General features: G+C 48.8%; 1 protein-coding gene across 5 annotated transcripts in view; it reads left to right on the top strand.

Annotated features, from left to right (window-relative positions):
* TTC28 (tetratricopeptide repeat domain 28) overlaps positions 1-15,139 on the top strand; it is a 439,996-nt gene that overhangs the window by 335,586 nt on the left and 89,271 nt on the right. For all 5 annotated transcript variants that reach the window (XM_042852359.2, XM_042852360.2, XM_042852361.2 and 2 more), the window contains one exon: positions 7,971-8,478. In XM_042852359.2, the coding sequence (XP_042708293.2) occupies positions 7,971-8,478 (508 nt within the window). The remainder of the gene's footprint in view (positions 1-7,970; positions 8,479-15,139) is intronic.

Raw genomic sequence — 15,139 nt, 5'->3', positions numbered from 1 at the left:
CAGGTAATCCCAAACATCCACCTTGAATATGCGCCCTCCCCCCACTTCTTACTCTGCTTTCCCTTTTCTCTTCCCAGTCTTCACTTTTCCTTCCATATCTTGATGCATTTCATTCATGTCTCTTACCCTCATTTTTTCTCTCATCCTATATTCCTTTAAAATGTATTTTACTTTGTTATTTACAATCCTCTCTCTCAAAGAGGTTTTACTTTTCTGGTTTGGCCTTTCTCTTCTGTCATGTTTGTAATGGCCATGTTTTCTCTGTCCCAGTCTCCCCAACCATTTATCTCTGTCTCTTCTCCTCCTCCATTTCTGCCTGCTTTTCATCTATCTCTGGTCCCCTTCCCCCACCCCTCCTCTAGTTGGTTTGCTTGGTGTGGGGGTAGGGAGGAGGTCACCTTACAAATATCTCTTCATGGCCCCCCCTTCCATATTGTATGGGGGCTTGTCTACAGAGGAAAGGTATGCCAGTATAAGCTAAGGTGTGAATTTAAACTGATGAAGCTACACTGGTATAACTCCCTGTGTAGACACTCAGGATATGTCTTCGTTAGCAATGTTAAAGTGCTGCCACAGCAGCGCTTTAACGTGGCTGTGTAGCTGCGGCACGAACTGTAAAAAAATAAAATAAAAAAAAAACCACCCACCCCCACGAGGGGAGTAGCTCCCAGCTCTGGTGGACTGCATATACTGGCACGTTACAGCGCTGAAACTTGCAGTGCTCAGGGGTGTGTTTTTTCACACCTCTGAGCGAGAAAGTTGCAGTGCTGTAAAGTGCCAGTATAGACAAGCCCTTAGACTGCTTTGGAAGGGGATTAAGCTAACCCAAAAAAAGCCACTCTTCTTCTGAAATTAGAGTGTCCACAGGGAGTGTTGTACCAGTTTAAGTATAGTGGTATATTACTGATACAAGTGGTAAAACTTTCCTGGGTAGACGAGCCCTGGCTTACTTGCAGTCTTTAAAGTATTATATTCACAGCACCCCTGTGAGGTAGGGAAGTGCTGTCGCTGTTTCACAGATGAGGAAGCAAGGCACAGAGAAACTGCCCAGGAAGTCTGTAGCAGAGGTCTCTAGCCCTAGCCCATCCCAACCCCCTCCCTCCACGCCAGCCCACAGTGGCGGGTGAGGAAGTTCTGACGAGTAAGTGGACAGCACCATGACTTTGCAGGTATAATTGAGAGTCCTGGTTTGTTGTTTCGCCAGGGTCTAGGAAAGGCTCGTTTCAGATGCCTACCTGACACCTGTGTTAGGTGAATTTCATTTTCCTCTCTTCCCCTCGGCTGGCCCCTCCTACCTTCTTGGCTTTGCAAGTAAGCTAGCACCCGTCTCCCCACCACGTTGCTTGGGAACCAAAGCCACCTGGGTGAGGGCTGATATGAAGGGGAGATGACAGAATTGTTAGGGCTCCCAGTATTTGGTTCTGTTTAACATTAGAACTCGATGGGAAGTAAGAGAAGGAAGGTGATCCAGGCCCCTGGAGGCCAGTGACAGCTGCACACTGACGTGTGTGTACTTTACAGCCCAAGAAAACGGTTGAAATCCACCAATTTAAAAGGGTGGTGTTGAGCCTTGGTAACTCTGTAACTCAAGGTCCTGAGAGGTTTGCTTTCTTTGAGTCCAGCATTCCCACACAGCTCCCCCGATCACCCGCTGCCTGAGCCATGCACGGGAATTCAACCACTGTGACCACTGGCTCCCTGCTAGAGCTGTGTCTGGGGATGGGGTGAGCCCCGGCTGCTGCCAAGCGCTGCCCCTGGCTTGGGGGGAGGGCTGCGCTCTCACTCAGCGCTGCCCTTGGGGACTCAACTTCCAGGCGTTCCTGATCTATTTCCAATTCTTCTGTCTGCGCTGCTGGAAGCCATGTTTCTGCTATCCAGACATCATCTTTGGCAAGTGCTTATGCACCGGGCTTGGAAGGAGCCTTCTAACAATCCCTACAGACACGGCAGTGTTTGTGGCTGATGTGCATGGTGTTCTCACGCTTATAGGTGCTGAGCTGTAACAGATAACTGCTTTCTAACAGCATAGCTATGACATGGCCACCTTCTGGCTTGGATGAAACAGCCCAGGCCCCTGTGTTTTCCTGTTATCAAGTCCCCCTGTAGCTGCGCTTCTTTATTATACATCTGTTTAGCATCGGGCTCTTTGCCTTACTCAGCTAGAAAAGCTGATCTGGCTGTTGTTCTCAGGAAACACAGAACAATTAGAAATTATTTTTTTCTTTAGAACTCCCTTCTGTGCCTTAGCTTGGTGGCAGGAGTGTCTGCTTTCTATGAAAGGGATAAATTGCATGATTACAGGTGGAAGCAACCTCCACTGTAAGATTTGTTTTTGTCAGCTTTATAAAGCATTAATTTTCTTCATGTCTCCTGAAGCGAAACCCCAGTGATACCAGGCCAGAGTCTCCCATCCCACGATGCAAAGCAAAGCCACTCCTGAATGTGCGTCTGGAGTCCACTTCAGGCAGACACCTCGGGGGTCAGCCTTGATGCACCCTTTGTGGTGGTGTGAGGCTCCTTCAAATGCAGATGGAATTCCCTTCCTCTGTTAGCTCTATGCACGAGCCACTTAGAGTTCCCAGAGGACATTATTATGTGGAGGATTTTATTAAGTATACAATGACTATATCTTCCCCAGTCCTACTACCAGTCCCTGGCAGCATGTCCCTGGTGTCCCTCAGCAGATTTAATCACCAAATTGTTCCCAAACACTAGTTTTATGTCAGGCTCCACAATCTTCCCACTAATGACCCCCATGAGTACTGTGTGAGCACTGAGAAGTCTCTTACTGCAGGAGAGATGCTGTAGGGAACCAGCCCAGGAGAAGCCAAAACCACCCTGGGCTCTCCTCATGCAGCCATGAAAATGGTGGCGAAATCTGCCTCTGAGACTGCACAAGGCACATGGGTCAGACATCGCTCCATTTAACAGAATAAAACACGGGGAGTTATCCCAGTGCGACCACTGCAGTGAGAGTGAGGGGGTCGCCCTTCTGCACTGAGCATAAGGGAATCGCTTGAGTTAGCAATAAAGACATCTGTGGAAGTTACAGGATCATAATCCATCCTTTCCCTTCCCAGTCTTCCATCCATTTCTCCCTCCTTTTTTTCCTCCCCGCCCCAGGACTCTCCTCCTCCGCTCTTCCCCTCCATTATCTGAAGAGTTAAACCCTGGGCATTCACTGGGGCAAGTCAGGCCCCTTCTACCATGCCCCAAGAGCCTTGTCCAAACCACATAGGCCTTAGGCTAGCTCTTCTTGCTGCGCCTGGGGATGATGTTGGATTAAGTGATGACAAGCCCAGGGAATGAATCACTGCAATAGCCCAAATCTCTCTCTGAGGTAATGATCTGGGGACTTTCTAAATGCTGCTTCTCAGTGTGCAATGTGAGAGGTCTCTGGAGTTGCAGCAGTGCTGAGATTCATCTTAACCCTGTCATGCCTCTTCTCCCCAGCTACTGCACTTGGGGCAGTTTGAGTCTGTTCCCAGCTGTGATCGATACTACCTGGCCATGGCTCTTCTCGCTGACTAAGGTGCAAACAAATGTCCACAACCACCCTTGTGAGGCCGGTTCTCCTTGTCCCACCACACGATTGTCAGTTTTCCCGAGTGGCACCGTGAGATTCTGGCAACATTGCAGTTTGGTGTCATGGCTGCTCAGGGACTGAGAGAATTGCCTGGGTCCTGGGCTTCACTGAGGCTGTCGTGCTAGTAGTGCAGGGGGGTTGCACTGCAGTGGGCTTTAACCACGTCCAGAACAGGCTGCCAGCATCTCATGGTCAGTCATGGATACGTCACATGTCACCAGAGCTGGTGGGAGCCCAGGTGTATTTTATTGAGTCACAGCCTGTGCAGGGCCTTACACTGTTTTGTATAGAGCATATACAAGGTTTCTAAATGCATACGTTTTACCATTGGGCTGGGAATTTAGATACAACATTGAGCCACTTTCACTTTAATGAAAGTTCACAAAGCAAAAAATTCTGATTTCTACCTCTAGTTGTGTAGACGCCTCAGAACAGGCTCTGACAGACCCACCCTCAAATAACTGCAGTGCCTTGTTAGAGTTTGCCAAATAGTTACTTCATTAAATTGCTTGAGAGCTCTTTCCAAAGAGCCAAACCTCTTTCAAGCTGGTGTGAAACTAACTTGAATGGAATGGGGCCTCCTCCCAACTCTGCTTGTTGCTGCTGCTAAATGTATGGAAACAAACGGGCTCTGCTTGGACGGATAACCCTGCATGCAGCGCTCCGCCAGCCTGTCAGTAAGAGTGTCTGGGAGCCCACCATCATTTCCAGGGTAATGAGGTACTGCACCTTCTCACTTAGTTGTGGGGCTTCCATTCCCAACAAATCTAAGTCCATTCCTAGATGCATTAATATTCTGCTGAGATCTTTCATCTTATGTTCAGCTAGCTGGATGACAAACTGTTGGTAATGGCCTAAAACTTTCCAGCATGGGGAGAAGTTAGAGATGGGGCCAGGAGCCAGTGCCGGGAATATTCTGTGGGGTGCCCCATAAAAAAATATTTTTCTGAGCAAATATTGTAACTGCCTTTTTATCAAGACTCCCTTTGCACATGAGACAGGTGCCTTCATGTCTGAAGAGAAGCCCTATCATTGTGCAGAACATGTCCGTCCAGCAGTCCTGCCTGGGCATTGGTGCAGCCCACCAGCCTTCTGATCCCAACAGAAATGGTCTCTCCCTTTTTCAACAGCCTTCCCTGCTGCACAGTGTAAACGCTTTTTGAACCCACTTTTGAAGGAGTGCAGTCAGGCCCCAAATCCCCTGCCAAAGCATGTCTTTTAGACTCGTTCTGGTGCACACTAGCTGGAGAGGGTGGATTGGAGCAACATGTCCCACGGCCAAGTGTAACTTCCAGCCCAGGCCAGCTCATTCAGTCTCCTCACCTCCACAGTATCAGAGGTGTGAATAAGAGCAGGTTAGGGGAATTGCTGCTAGCTGCTACCCTTTCCATTGTGGGGCAAGTTACAGCAGAAAAGCAACGTCACTTTCCCTCTCTTACAGCGTGAATCGAGAGCATTGAACCCTAGATGGCAGCACCGGTACCAAAGCCTGCCTCAGCTGTGCCCCTAGTGTTGGACTGCAGGAATTCCCATCCATACTGTTCTCCTTGGCTAGCGGATCAGGCCCAAGGCTAAGACTCAGGAGAGGTGGAAGGGGAATCCTCAGGACTCTTAACAGGAGCACTTCAGAGACCCCGAGGAAAGGGGGAAGGTTTCATCATCTGACTTCCTATCCCAGGAGTGTGCATCAGCCTTGCCAGGGAAATCATAACGTTTTTAACATCAGCTGCAACTCTGCTGGTCTCAGATATTTGCTGCCTATTGTGCTGAATGAGGTTCATCTATAGCATCAAGTGAAAAAAATGAAGTCACTGTAAATTCTGGCAGTTTTTATGATATAATTAAGCTGCCTACAAGGATCCCTCAGGGAAAGCAAATGCAGCTTTGCTATTTATGGAGCTGGCCAAGGTAGTGTTTTCTGGCCAGCGTTCATATCTTATGACCTATAAATTGTGTTTAATAGCTAATCTGTTGCCTCAGATTCTTGTATCAGAAAAACTGGTTTCTCTTTTAATCTGTTAATTTGCATCAGCACAGCACATTTACAAATCCTTGATTTGGAAACATTAGTCCATTAATGTTGCTAAGCATGGAAGTAATTTATCGTCTGCACTATCTGCCCTTCGCTCTGGCCCGTAGATCTTCCTGCCACTGCATTATTCTTCCACATGTGATATAATTTTAATAAAAATAATCATTAGGAAGGCTCCTCTGGCCTCGGTTGTTGAAAGCCCTGAAAGATGAGTTGCTGCTGTGAGACTGTAGCTAGTAGTAACAGTCTAGTGCAGCTCTTGATGAGGGGATTTGAACCAGATTTCCTGCTCGAGAGGAAGCCTCATCTGCTGTGTGTTCACAGCTGGGTGCATGTGATGGGGGTGCCCAGGAAGGGGTTAATGGCCTGGCAGAGACTGAAATTGAACCCTCTCGCCTGCGGGATGTGTCCAAGCTGGAAGTAGGGCCCTAGTTGGAGAGAACAATAAGGAAGATCTCAGTAGATCAAGGACAAGTGGCACCCAGGCTGGTAGGGAACTGCCTTTGCAAAGGCCTGTATCTGCTGGGGGAGACATGGCTTCCATGGGGAGAGGATGGCAGGTTCTAACAGCCTCTGCTGGCGGGGTGAGTGGGAGAGGTTTCCAGGGCGGCTGGGGACAGAGCCCAGCACACACTCGGCGCCATGATGCTCCTTGGACATGTAAGAATCAGGGTTTTCCTCCTAACCTCGCTTGGGGTGAGTCCATCCTCTGGGCTCTTGCTGTCGTCCTTCAGGCCTTCACTGATGCAGCAGCTGCTCAGTGCAATTCAAGGGACAGGGTTTAATCTACAACCACTTGAACAGTTTGGTCCAGGAGACACTTGTCTCCCTTGCTCATGCTCTGGGAATTGAGCTGGGCTGAGTGCTAGAGCTGCCAGTCTCAGGGTGTCTCCATACTGAACACTTCACTCTGGAACTCGCTTCCCCTGTTGCTCCAACGAAGCACGAGTCAGCTGACTTTTTGGGCGAGCTGCAAAGCCCCTCTGCTCCCCAGGGCTTTCAAGGAGCAAGAGGGGTGGGTGGGTGGAAATTGATGCTTTCAATGGTGGGCAGAGTCTGATCACTGTTTATTTGTATGGTATCGTTGTACCTGGACTTGGAGTTTGGGGCATGGGGGAAATAGCAGCTGCAGGGTACTGCTCTCCTGCGCCCAGAGGGCTTGGGGATGGCACAGGCACCAGGATGAATATACATGTATGGTCAGTAGTGCTGAGTCAGGCACATGGCCTTCCTTGGCATCTAGACCTATTTCCTAGGTTGATTGTTCTGGAACAAACGTATTTCTTGCACACTGTATGGGAAAGCCCAACTCTTGCACTTTAGCTAAGCTGTCCTGCTAACTTTGGCCACCATTGGGGATCCATTAGCAAATGCCATAGCTCCTAAGTGCAGCAAAGAGAGTGACATCTCTGCCCTAAACAGCGTGACTGGCTTGGGGATCCTGAGCATGCTGGCTTAGCTGTGCAGTATCCCTGTCTGATCGCCCCCTGTGCATGGGTCAGCATTCCCACTGCAGATGTTTTAAGGACTATCTACCGAAGCAGATGCCATGAATCTAGCGCAGGAATCTCTGCAGGCTCAGTAAGCAGAGGGATTGGGAAGCTCTGCAGTGTGAACATGGTCAGTCTGAGCTGCATGCTGCTGCAGTTTCACAGACCATCCTCTTAGGCTCCTTATTCAGCGCCTGAGACCTCTGCTGCTGTTGGAAGGGAGCTCATTGTGCAGGAAGTGGCACAGAAGCAAGCGATTCATTAGTCGTTACTCTGCAGAGAAATGCCATTACATATCTGTCTGCCCAAGATCCCTGTGGACAGGACTTTGCTGTGATAACTGGCATGACTGTAGGTGTTAAAGTAGTAGTGAGAGATGGGCTGAGATACAGCTGCCTTCAGAGTGGGAACCGAGCTCTCTCAGGCAGCTCACACAGCCTCGTCTCACCTCATGGATCCTGATATTGCCAAGTTCCTGCAGATCCCACATTCTGTATTATCCCAAAGTCCCTGGGCTTTGCAGCGCCAGGGGTTTCCCCACTATGTCTCTCAGGGGATGGGAAGGAATTGTCCCTCAATCAGAGAATCCCAGTCCAGTTCTCCCTGCCAGCCCGTGGGTGCCCTCCCTGCAGCCCCTCATTGCCACAAACAGCCCATGACCCGTTTGGCAGCTGGGGATTTTTCTCCTGAGTATCGTGTTGCATGTGCAGATAGCCAGGTTTCCACTGGACCCTCCAGGAAGCAGAGCTGGAGTCTCCCTGGAAGAGTTTGTTAGAGGCTAACAGGTGAATGTTGTGTGTCCCTTTGACCTGACTCTGTTTCCACAGGCTCTCACTCTCACCCTCTCTCTCTTGTCTTACAGGCAGCTTCCTCAGCTCTAAGCAGCCTGGGCCATGTGTATACAGCCATTGGCGATTACCCCAATGCACTGGCTAGTCACAAGCAGTGTGTCCTCCTTGCGAAGCAATCCAAAGACGAACTCTCGGAGGCCCGCGAGCTGGGGAACATGGGGGCAGTGTACATTGCTATGGGGGACTTTGAGAACGCGGTGCAGTGCCACGAGCAGCACCTGAAGATTGCCAAGGAGCTGGGGAACAAGCGGGAGGAAGCGCGAGCCTATAGCAACCTGGGCAGCGCCTACCACTACCGGAGGAACTTCGACAAGGCCATGTCCTACCACAATTCTGTGCTGGAGCTGGCCCAGGAGCTGGCTGAGAAAGCCATTGAGATGCGGGCCTATGCTGGCCTGGGCCATGCTGCCAGGTGTATGCAAGACCTGGAGAGGGCCAAGCAGTACCATGAGGAACAGCTGGGCATTGCTGAGAGCCTGCAGGACCGAGCCGCTGAGGGCAGAGCCTCTTCCAATCTAGGTAAGTGCCCCAGGCTATGTGGGGAATAGTGTAACAATGCCTAACCCCGTGGTCTACTGCCGGGAACTTCGCTCTGTGTCACCTTCTCAAATCCCCTGCTTCCACTAGGCCAGCTCCTCATCTCAGTCCCCTTCGTCCATAGGTGCAGGAGCTGGGGGGGCTGCCGCACCCCCTGGCTTGAAGAGGTTTCCATCATATCCAGGGTTTACAGTTTGGTTCAATGGCTCTCAGCTCCCCCACTGTACAAACTGTCCCAGCAGCCCTGCCTTCATACCAGCAGCAAGTGGGCACTTTGCAGGTTCAAAGTGTCAGAGCAATATGCCCCTGGGCCAGCCCTTTAATGTGTCCCAGTGGCAGAGTGAGAAGCATGAGGCGATGGCAGAGCAGGGAGTGAAATGGGAAGATGAGTTTGGGGGGGCTGCAAAGCTGAGCCAAGAGAAGGTTTTAGGGGCAAAGCAGGTGCGGCAGCATTATAATGTCCAGTGGGGATGAGGGCATCATGATTTGCCATCTTGTCATAGGTTTGGGACCCATGCAGGACATCGGGCCCAGCTGAGCACTCAAGTGTGAGGGTGGGGATGTTTCATGGACCAAAGGGTGGCTCTGCTCATTAACCTTGCAGAATGCAACTCCTCACGTCCTTCTCGGTAACCCAAAGCGTGCATTGTCCAAATCCCGGCAGAGCTGATTTTCAGAGCAAGCGCAGAACCCAATAAGTTTTGGATGATGATTGCCCCTGTGGGGAGGAGACATTAATGTCCTACAGTTACCGCTAGAAGCAGGATTTAGAGCAGGGGTGGGCAAACTTTTTGGCCCAAGGGCCACATCTGGGTATGGAAATTGTATGGCGGGCCATGAATGTTCACGGAATTGGGAATTGGGCTGTGGGAGGGGGTGAGGGCTCCGGCTGGGGGTGCGGACTCTGTGGTGGGTCCAGAAATGAGGAGTTCAGTGTGCGGGAAGGGGCTCCAGGCTGGGGCACAGGGTTGGGGTATGGGAGAGGGGGTGAGGGCTCCAGCTGGGGGTGCGGGCTCTGGGAATGTGGGTTTGGGGTTCAGGAGGGTGCTTTGGGCTGGGATCAAGGGGTTCAGATGGCAGGTGGGGGATCAGGGTTGGGGCGCAGGAGGGGGGAAGGCTCTGTGCGGCGCTTACCTCAAGCAGCTCCCAGAAGCAGGGGCATGTCCCCCTTCTGGCTCCTATGCGGAGGCGCGGCCAGGCAACTCTGCATGCTGCCCCATCTCCAGGCGCTGCCCCTGCAGCTCCCATTGGCCGTGATTCCCGGCCAATGGGCGCGGCGGGGGCAACGTGCGGAGCCCCTTGGCTTCCCCTATGTACAGGAGTGGGGGTGGGGTGGGGACACGCCGCTACTTCCAGGATCTGCGTGGAGCCACGGTACACACAGGGCGGTGCAAGCCCCCGACCCCGCTCCCCGACTGGAGCAACAGAGCAGGGCAAGCCCCGGACCCTGCTCCCTGGTGGGTGCTCAAGGGGTGGATTAAAGTGTCTGAAGAGCCGCATGCGCCCCTGGACCATAGTTTGCCCACCCCTGGTTTAGAGGGAATGCTGCTCTACTGCTTCTCCCTTTCCCTGGTCCCGAGGTGGGAATTCAGAGAGCACAGATAGTTCTTGCTGCCTTCGCTGTGACTTTCGACATTGTGGACTTTCCTGTCCTAGGCGAAGGTATCCTGGCTGTAATTCCCTTCAGCAGGCCAGGTGTGGCTGGGGCGTGGGAAGGACAGAGAGAGGCTGTTGAGATGATGAGATGCTGGCAGCCCCCAGAAGTGCAGTTCTAGCAGGCAGCCCCGCACTGTAAATTAGCTTCTGTTTCTGCCTGGCAGTTGGCACTTGGTTCATTTGTAGATGCTAATTGTACTCTGATGTTATCCGTGGCAGGTAATTGAAATGGGCTTGATGAATTACTTAATTTCCTTTAATAGCTGAGTCTTCAGGAGCTGAATAAAGAAGATAAGGTGAACTGGAGAAAACACAACACCCCCAGCTTTCTAATTAGTGCGTCGAGTTTCCTTTTTCTTTACTCAAATTATGGCAAATGTGTAAGGCTAAATGGGTTTATGATGCAAGAACCCCTTTGGGGTGTTGACCTTTAAAGAGCCAGTACTGAGCATTGATAACATTTCTGTTAGTATGACAGGGGATCTGATGGCCAGGAGGGTTGGAAAGGATGATGCTTTGAGTCTGATCTTGTATAAGGGATTTAGCAAAATACAAATGCAAATAAATTTAGCAAAGAGCTAATTACGTTCCCCATGTTTCTGGCAGGTGCTGGGAGATGTCTTTTCAGTGGGTGGGCATGAGAACTGCTCTCTGGGTTCTGCTGGCAGACAACAGGGCAGGAGAGGCATGTTCTGGGCTCTGCTGGACCAGAGTGTGGCGCATGCGCCCAGGGCTCTGCTGGGGTTTGGGGCATGCACTCTGCCAGCTACTGGGATGGAAGTGCTTCTGTGGTTCTGGTGGGTGTGCGGCTGTGGGCTCTGCTGGACATGAGCAGAGGGAGCATATGCCTTGGGCTCTGTTGGCAGTTGGGGACTGGGGGGCATCCCTCTCATCCAGTGTGACACATGCAGTGGGGCAGAGTGAGTCCCCTGTAGGCTTGGGGGGGAGACCTCAGGTCTGAAACGGAACGACATTTCTTCTTACTTGCCTGTGCCTTAGAGACATTCTGATGCTGTTTGTCAGAGCCATGAAACAACCCTCTTGGCACAGAAATGTTGCAAAGAGACAGGTTTACCAATTCTCTGCAAGCAAAACTTTTAACTGTGGCTGGTTAGCCTCGGCCCTGAAGGAACCCATGCACCATTGGCATGTGTACGTGCGCTTGCTCTCTCTTCTGCAGACCTGACACAAACTCACTTAGGTTCTTAATGCTCTCACCATTTTGCCAGCTCAAAACCCCATGAGGCAAGTTTGGATTAGAAAGTTCTTCTCAGTACTGTTCTTAATCTTATAGCAGCTTTATATTTAGTGATACTTTCATCACATGATTCCAGACATTCTTCTGTTGAACTGTGAGGGGTTTCAGTGCAGCAGAAATGTTTTTCTTGAGTTGGATTTAAGCCTAAATGTAACTTTGTCAGTAGTGCTGACTCAGCCCCTCCACGCTTGACTTTGAAACAGCCTTTCTAGCGTCTAAACGTAGGATCTCGCGTATCAGCTGGTCCTTCAGCTGTACCTCTCTGTCCTTCTCTCTGTCAGGGTTGTTACTTTGAGAAATCAAAATGTGTAGTTCTTGTTGAGAAAGTCCATTAATGCTATTTAAAATGCATCCAGTACCAATTAAATGTGAAGTCTTAATTGTCTTTCATCTAAGCCACATGTAAAACAAAACCTCATCAAAATAACCACACTGACAGCCAAAAATGTATCTGAATGTGTGTTTCTGAGCCAGAATGTCAGTGTTGGCCTCTTTGCTGAAACAACAGAAATTGTTGTTTGCGTTTCAGTGATTGAGATGGAAGGCTCTCCTTACTGTATTATCTAATGCCGAGTGAGACAGAGACAGCATATAACATAGCCCAGCTGCTGGAGTGCTCTGCAGGGAGATAGGCTGTGCTCTGAGCGTTAGTAAGCAGAAGGTAATGGACTGAGGGCAAGTCGCAAGTTATCAAGCCCTTCATAACAAGGAGATGTGGAGTTTAACCAGGCTCTGACTGTCAACCTTTGCAAAGCAGATGGTGTTTTCAGATTCCAAGGCCACATCTAGAGACCTGGCTTGTCACCCTCAGCAATTCTTAACTCTGCTTACTGCCATGTAGAAAAGGCACTTCACATTATGAGCAAAGGACTGTTTATAGTCTCTAATAATTGCATATGGATGCTAAGCTTCTATTTCCCTCTGCATCTGCTTCCCACTAAATCCTGTATATGCTGCATGTATTGAAATGCAAAAGCAGAGAGAGGAATGTATACTTCACTCTCAGCTAGGGCTGGAGGGTTCTGCTTTATTTGCACAGAGTGGAAGATTATAAGGGATTTAGTTCCTTTTGAGAGAGAATCATTTCAAATCCCAAAGTAGCCTCATGGAATGTACTCAGCAATAGAACATTGTGTGTTGTGTATTATGTATGGGAGATACATCGTATGCCACCTATACCACTGGCAGATGCAGCCGGCATGATGCCACTGAAGGCAATGAACTTTGCCCATGTGCATGTACTGCATGTGTTTTAAGTACGATTTCTCAGAGCGATGCGGGGTGCAGTCTCAGGCTGAGGAGTTGCAGAGTGTTTTCCCCAGGTAAGTACAAGTAACTGCACCAAAGAACTAAATGCACTAACCCAGTCTTTAATCATAAAGGCAAAGTTGCATGGTAACGACAGCGTTGCGGTAGTGAGGTTCTATTTGAAGAGACACTTTAATGATTGGCCCCAATGTTTTCAAACATCTTGCAACTTTTTGGAAAAATAAAAAAAGACTCAGGTAAAATGTCTCAGGTTTATCATCAGCCCATGGTGATTTTTTTAAAGTAGTTAAAAATCCATGTAACCATTTTTGAGATTTACAAGCATGAAAACAGTTCTCCAGTTAAGGCTCTCCGGTTAAGGAGATTTCCCAGACCCCTTTTTAGCACCTAAATATCTAAAGAACAGCTTCTTTTGTTTGACACTGTCTGACTTCTCAGTAAGAGCCAGTGGTTTAAGCTGTTATTTTTCTCACTCTTCTGACCTTCCTGATATTACAGATCAACACTCACCAATAGAATGACTTCAGTTATAGTGAAAATGTGTAATATACAGTAACTAAAAATAGAATTAAATACATTTACACACATTAAATACATTTAGTTCAATAATAAAGGCCTGGAAACGCATCAAAATGATCAGAATCGTAGAAATTTTGGGCTGGAAGGGATCTCAAGAGGTCATTCTGATCCATCCCCTCCATGCTGAGGTAGGACCAAGTAATCTTACACCATCCCTGACAGGTTTTTGTCCAACCTGTTCTTAAAAATCGACAGTGATGGGGAGTCCACAGTCTCCCTTGGAAGCCTGTTCCAGAGCTTAACTATCTTTTTAGTTAGAAAGTTTTCCCTAATACCTAACCTAAATCTCCCTTCCTGCCCATGATTTCTTGTCCTGCCTTCAGTGGCTATGGAGAACAATTGATCACAGTCCTCTTTATACCAGCCCTTAACATATTTGAAGACTGTTACCAGTCCCGTCCTCCCCCCTCCCCCCCCCCGGCTTCTCTTCTCAAGCCTAAATGTCCAGTTTTTTAACCTTTCCTCACAGGTCAGGTTTTCTAAACATTTTATCGCTTCTGTTGCTCTCCTCTGGACTATCTCCAATTTGTCCACATCTTTCCTAAAGTGTGGCATCCAGAACTTCAGTTGAGGCTTCGGCAGTGTTTGAGTAGAGCAGGACAATTACCTCCTGTGTCTTACATACAACACTCCTGTTAATAGATCCCAGAATGATATTAGCCTTTTTCACAGCTTCATCACCTTGCTGACTCATATTCAGTTTGTGATCCACCATAACGGCAGATTCTTTTCAACAGTACTACCACCTAGCCACTAATTCCCCATTTTTGAAGTAGTGGATTTGATGTTTCTTCCTAAGCGAAATACTTTGCATTTGTGTTTATTGAATTTCATCTTGTTGATTTCAGACCGATTCTCGAATTTGTCAAGGTTGTTTTGAATTCTAATCGTGCCCTCCAGAGAGTTTCCAACCCTCCTAGCTTGGTGTCCTCTGCAGATTTTATAAGCATGCTCTCCACCCCATTATTCAAGTCATTAATGAAAATATTGAATAGTACCAGACCCAGGAGAGGCCCCCTCAAGGACCCCACTAGATATGTCCTTCCAGTTTGACTGCAAATCATAGATAACTATTCTTTGAGTACAGTCTTTCAACCAGTTGTGTACCCACCTTATAGTAATTTCATCTAGACCACATTTCCCTAGTTTGCTTCTGAAAATGTCCTGATTATATGTTCAACGTCTGAAGTTAAACCGCTCATTATGACCATCCTGATGTCAGGATTATTTTTGTAGGTTTGCAGAACACCCAGTAGGAAGTCTACTGAGACCTGTGATGTGAAATAGATAACAAACATAGCACACAAAATTCCATTGATACCCATAAAATGCAGCTAACCAGACTGGGTGCTGGCTGACAGGGATGGGTTCAAACACAATCTAAGGTCTTGTGTAGAGTAGGATTTAAAATGTGATGTTAATATTTGCTAACTAACGCACTAAAAAAGTCTAGTGCCGACAACACGCTAAATGATGCAGTTAAAGCCATGCGGGAGCCTACCTAATTTGTGCAAACATCATGCCTCCAGTCCTAGACTAGACAAGGCCCAAGAAGGCTGACTTGTAAGGTCTCCTGAGCTCTCTGGAAATGCAGGCTGCCTGTGCAGGGTTGTCTTGCCCTTAGCTTTGTGGTAAGGGAGAGGAGAAGGATCTTGATCCACTGTGCCGCTTCAGCACTTTGGCTGCTTTAGGATTGATGGTTCCCATTCAAGCTTGTGCCCTTCAAGATCTGCTTGTAGCTCAGGTTGCATTTACACTACAGCTGGTGCTTCAGATGGCTGTTTCCCTAGCATCCGTCTGTGCCCTTAGCAGTAATTGTTAAGCAAAGGAAGGAGAAGTCCACATTGTTTCTAGGTTGTGTATATTTTGCTCCAATTTCAC

This window comes from Chrysemys picta, chromosome 15 (assembly GCF_011386835.1).
Source record: "Chrysemys picta bellii isolate R12L10 chromosome 15, ASM1138683v2, whole genome shotgun sequence".
In the NCBI taxonomy this organism is placed as follows: domain Eukaryota; kingdom Metazoa; phylum Chordata; order Testudines; family Emydidae; genus Chrysemys; species Chrysemys picta.
The sequence above is the reverse complement of the archived record's forward strand: the minus strand, read 5'-3'. Positions and strand labels throughout refer to the sequence as shown.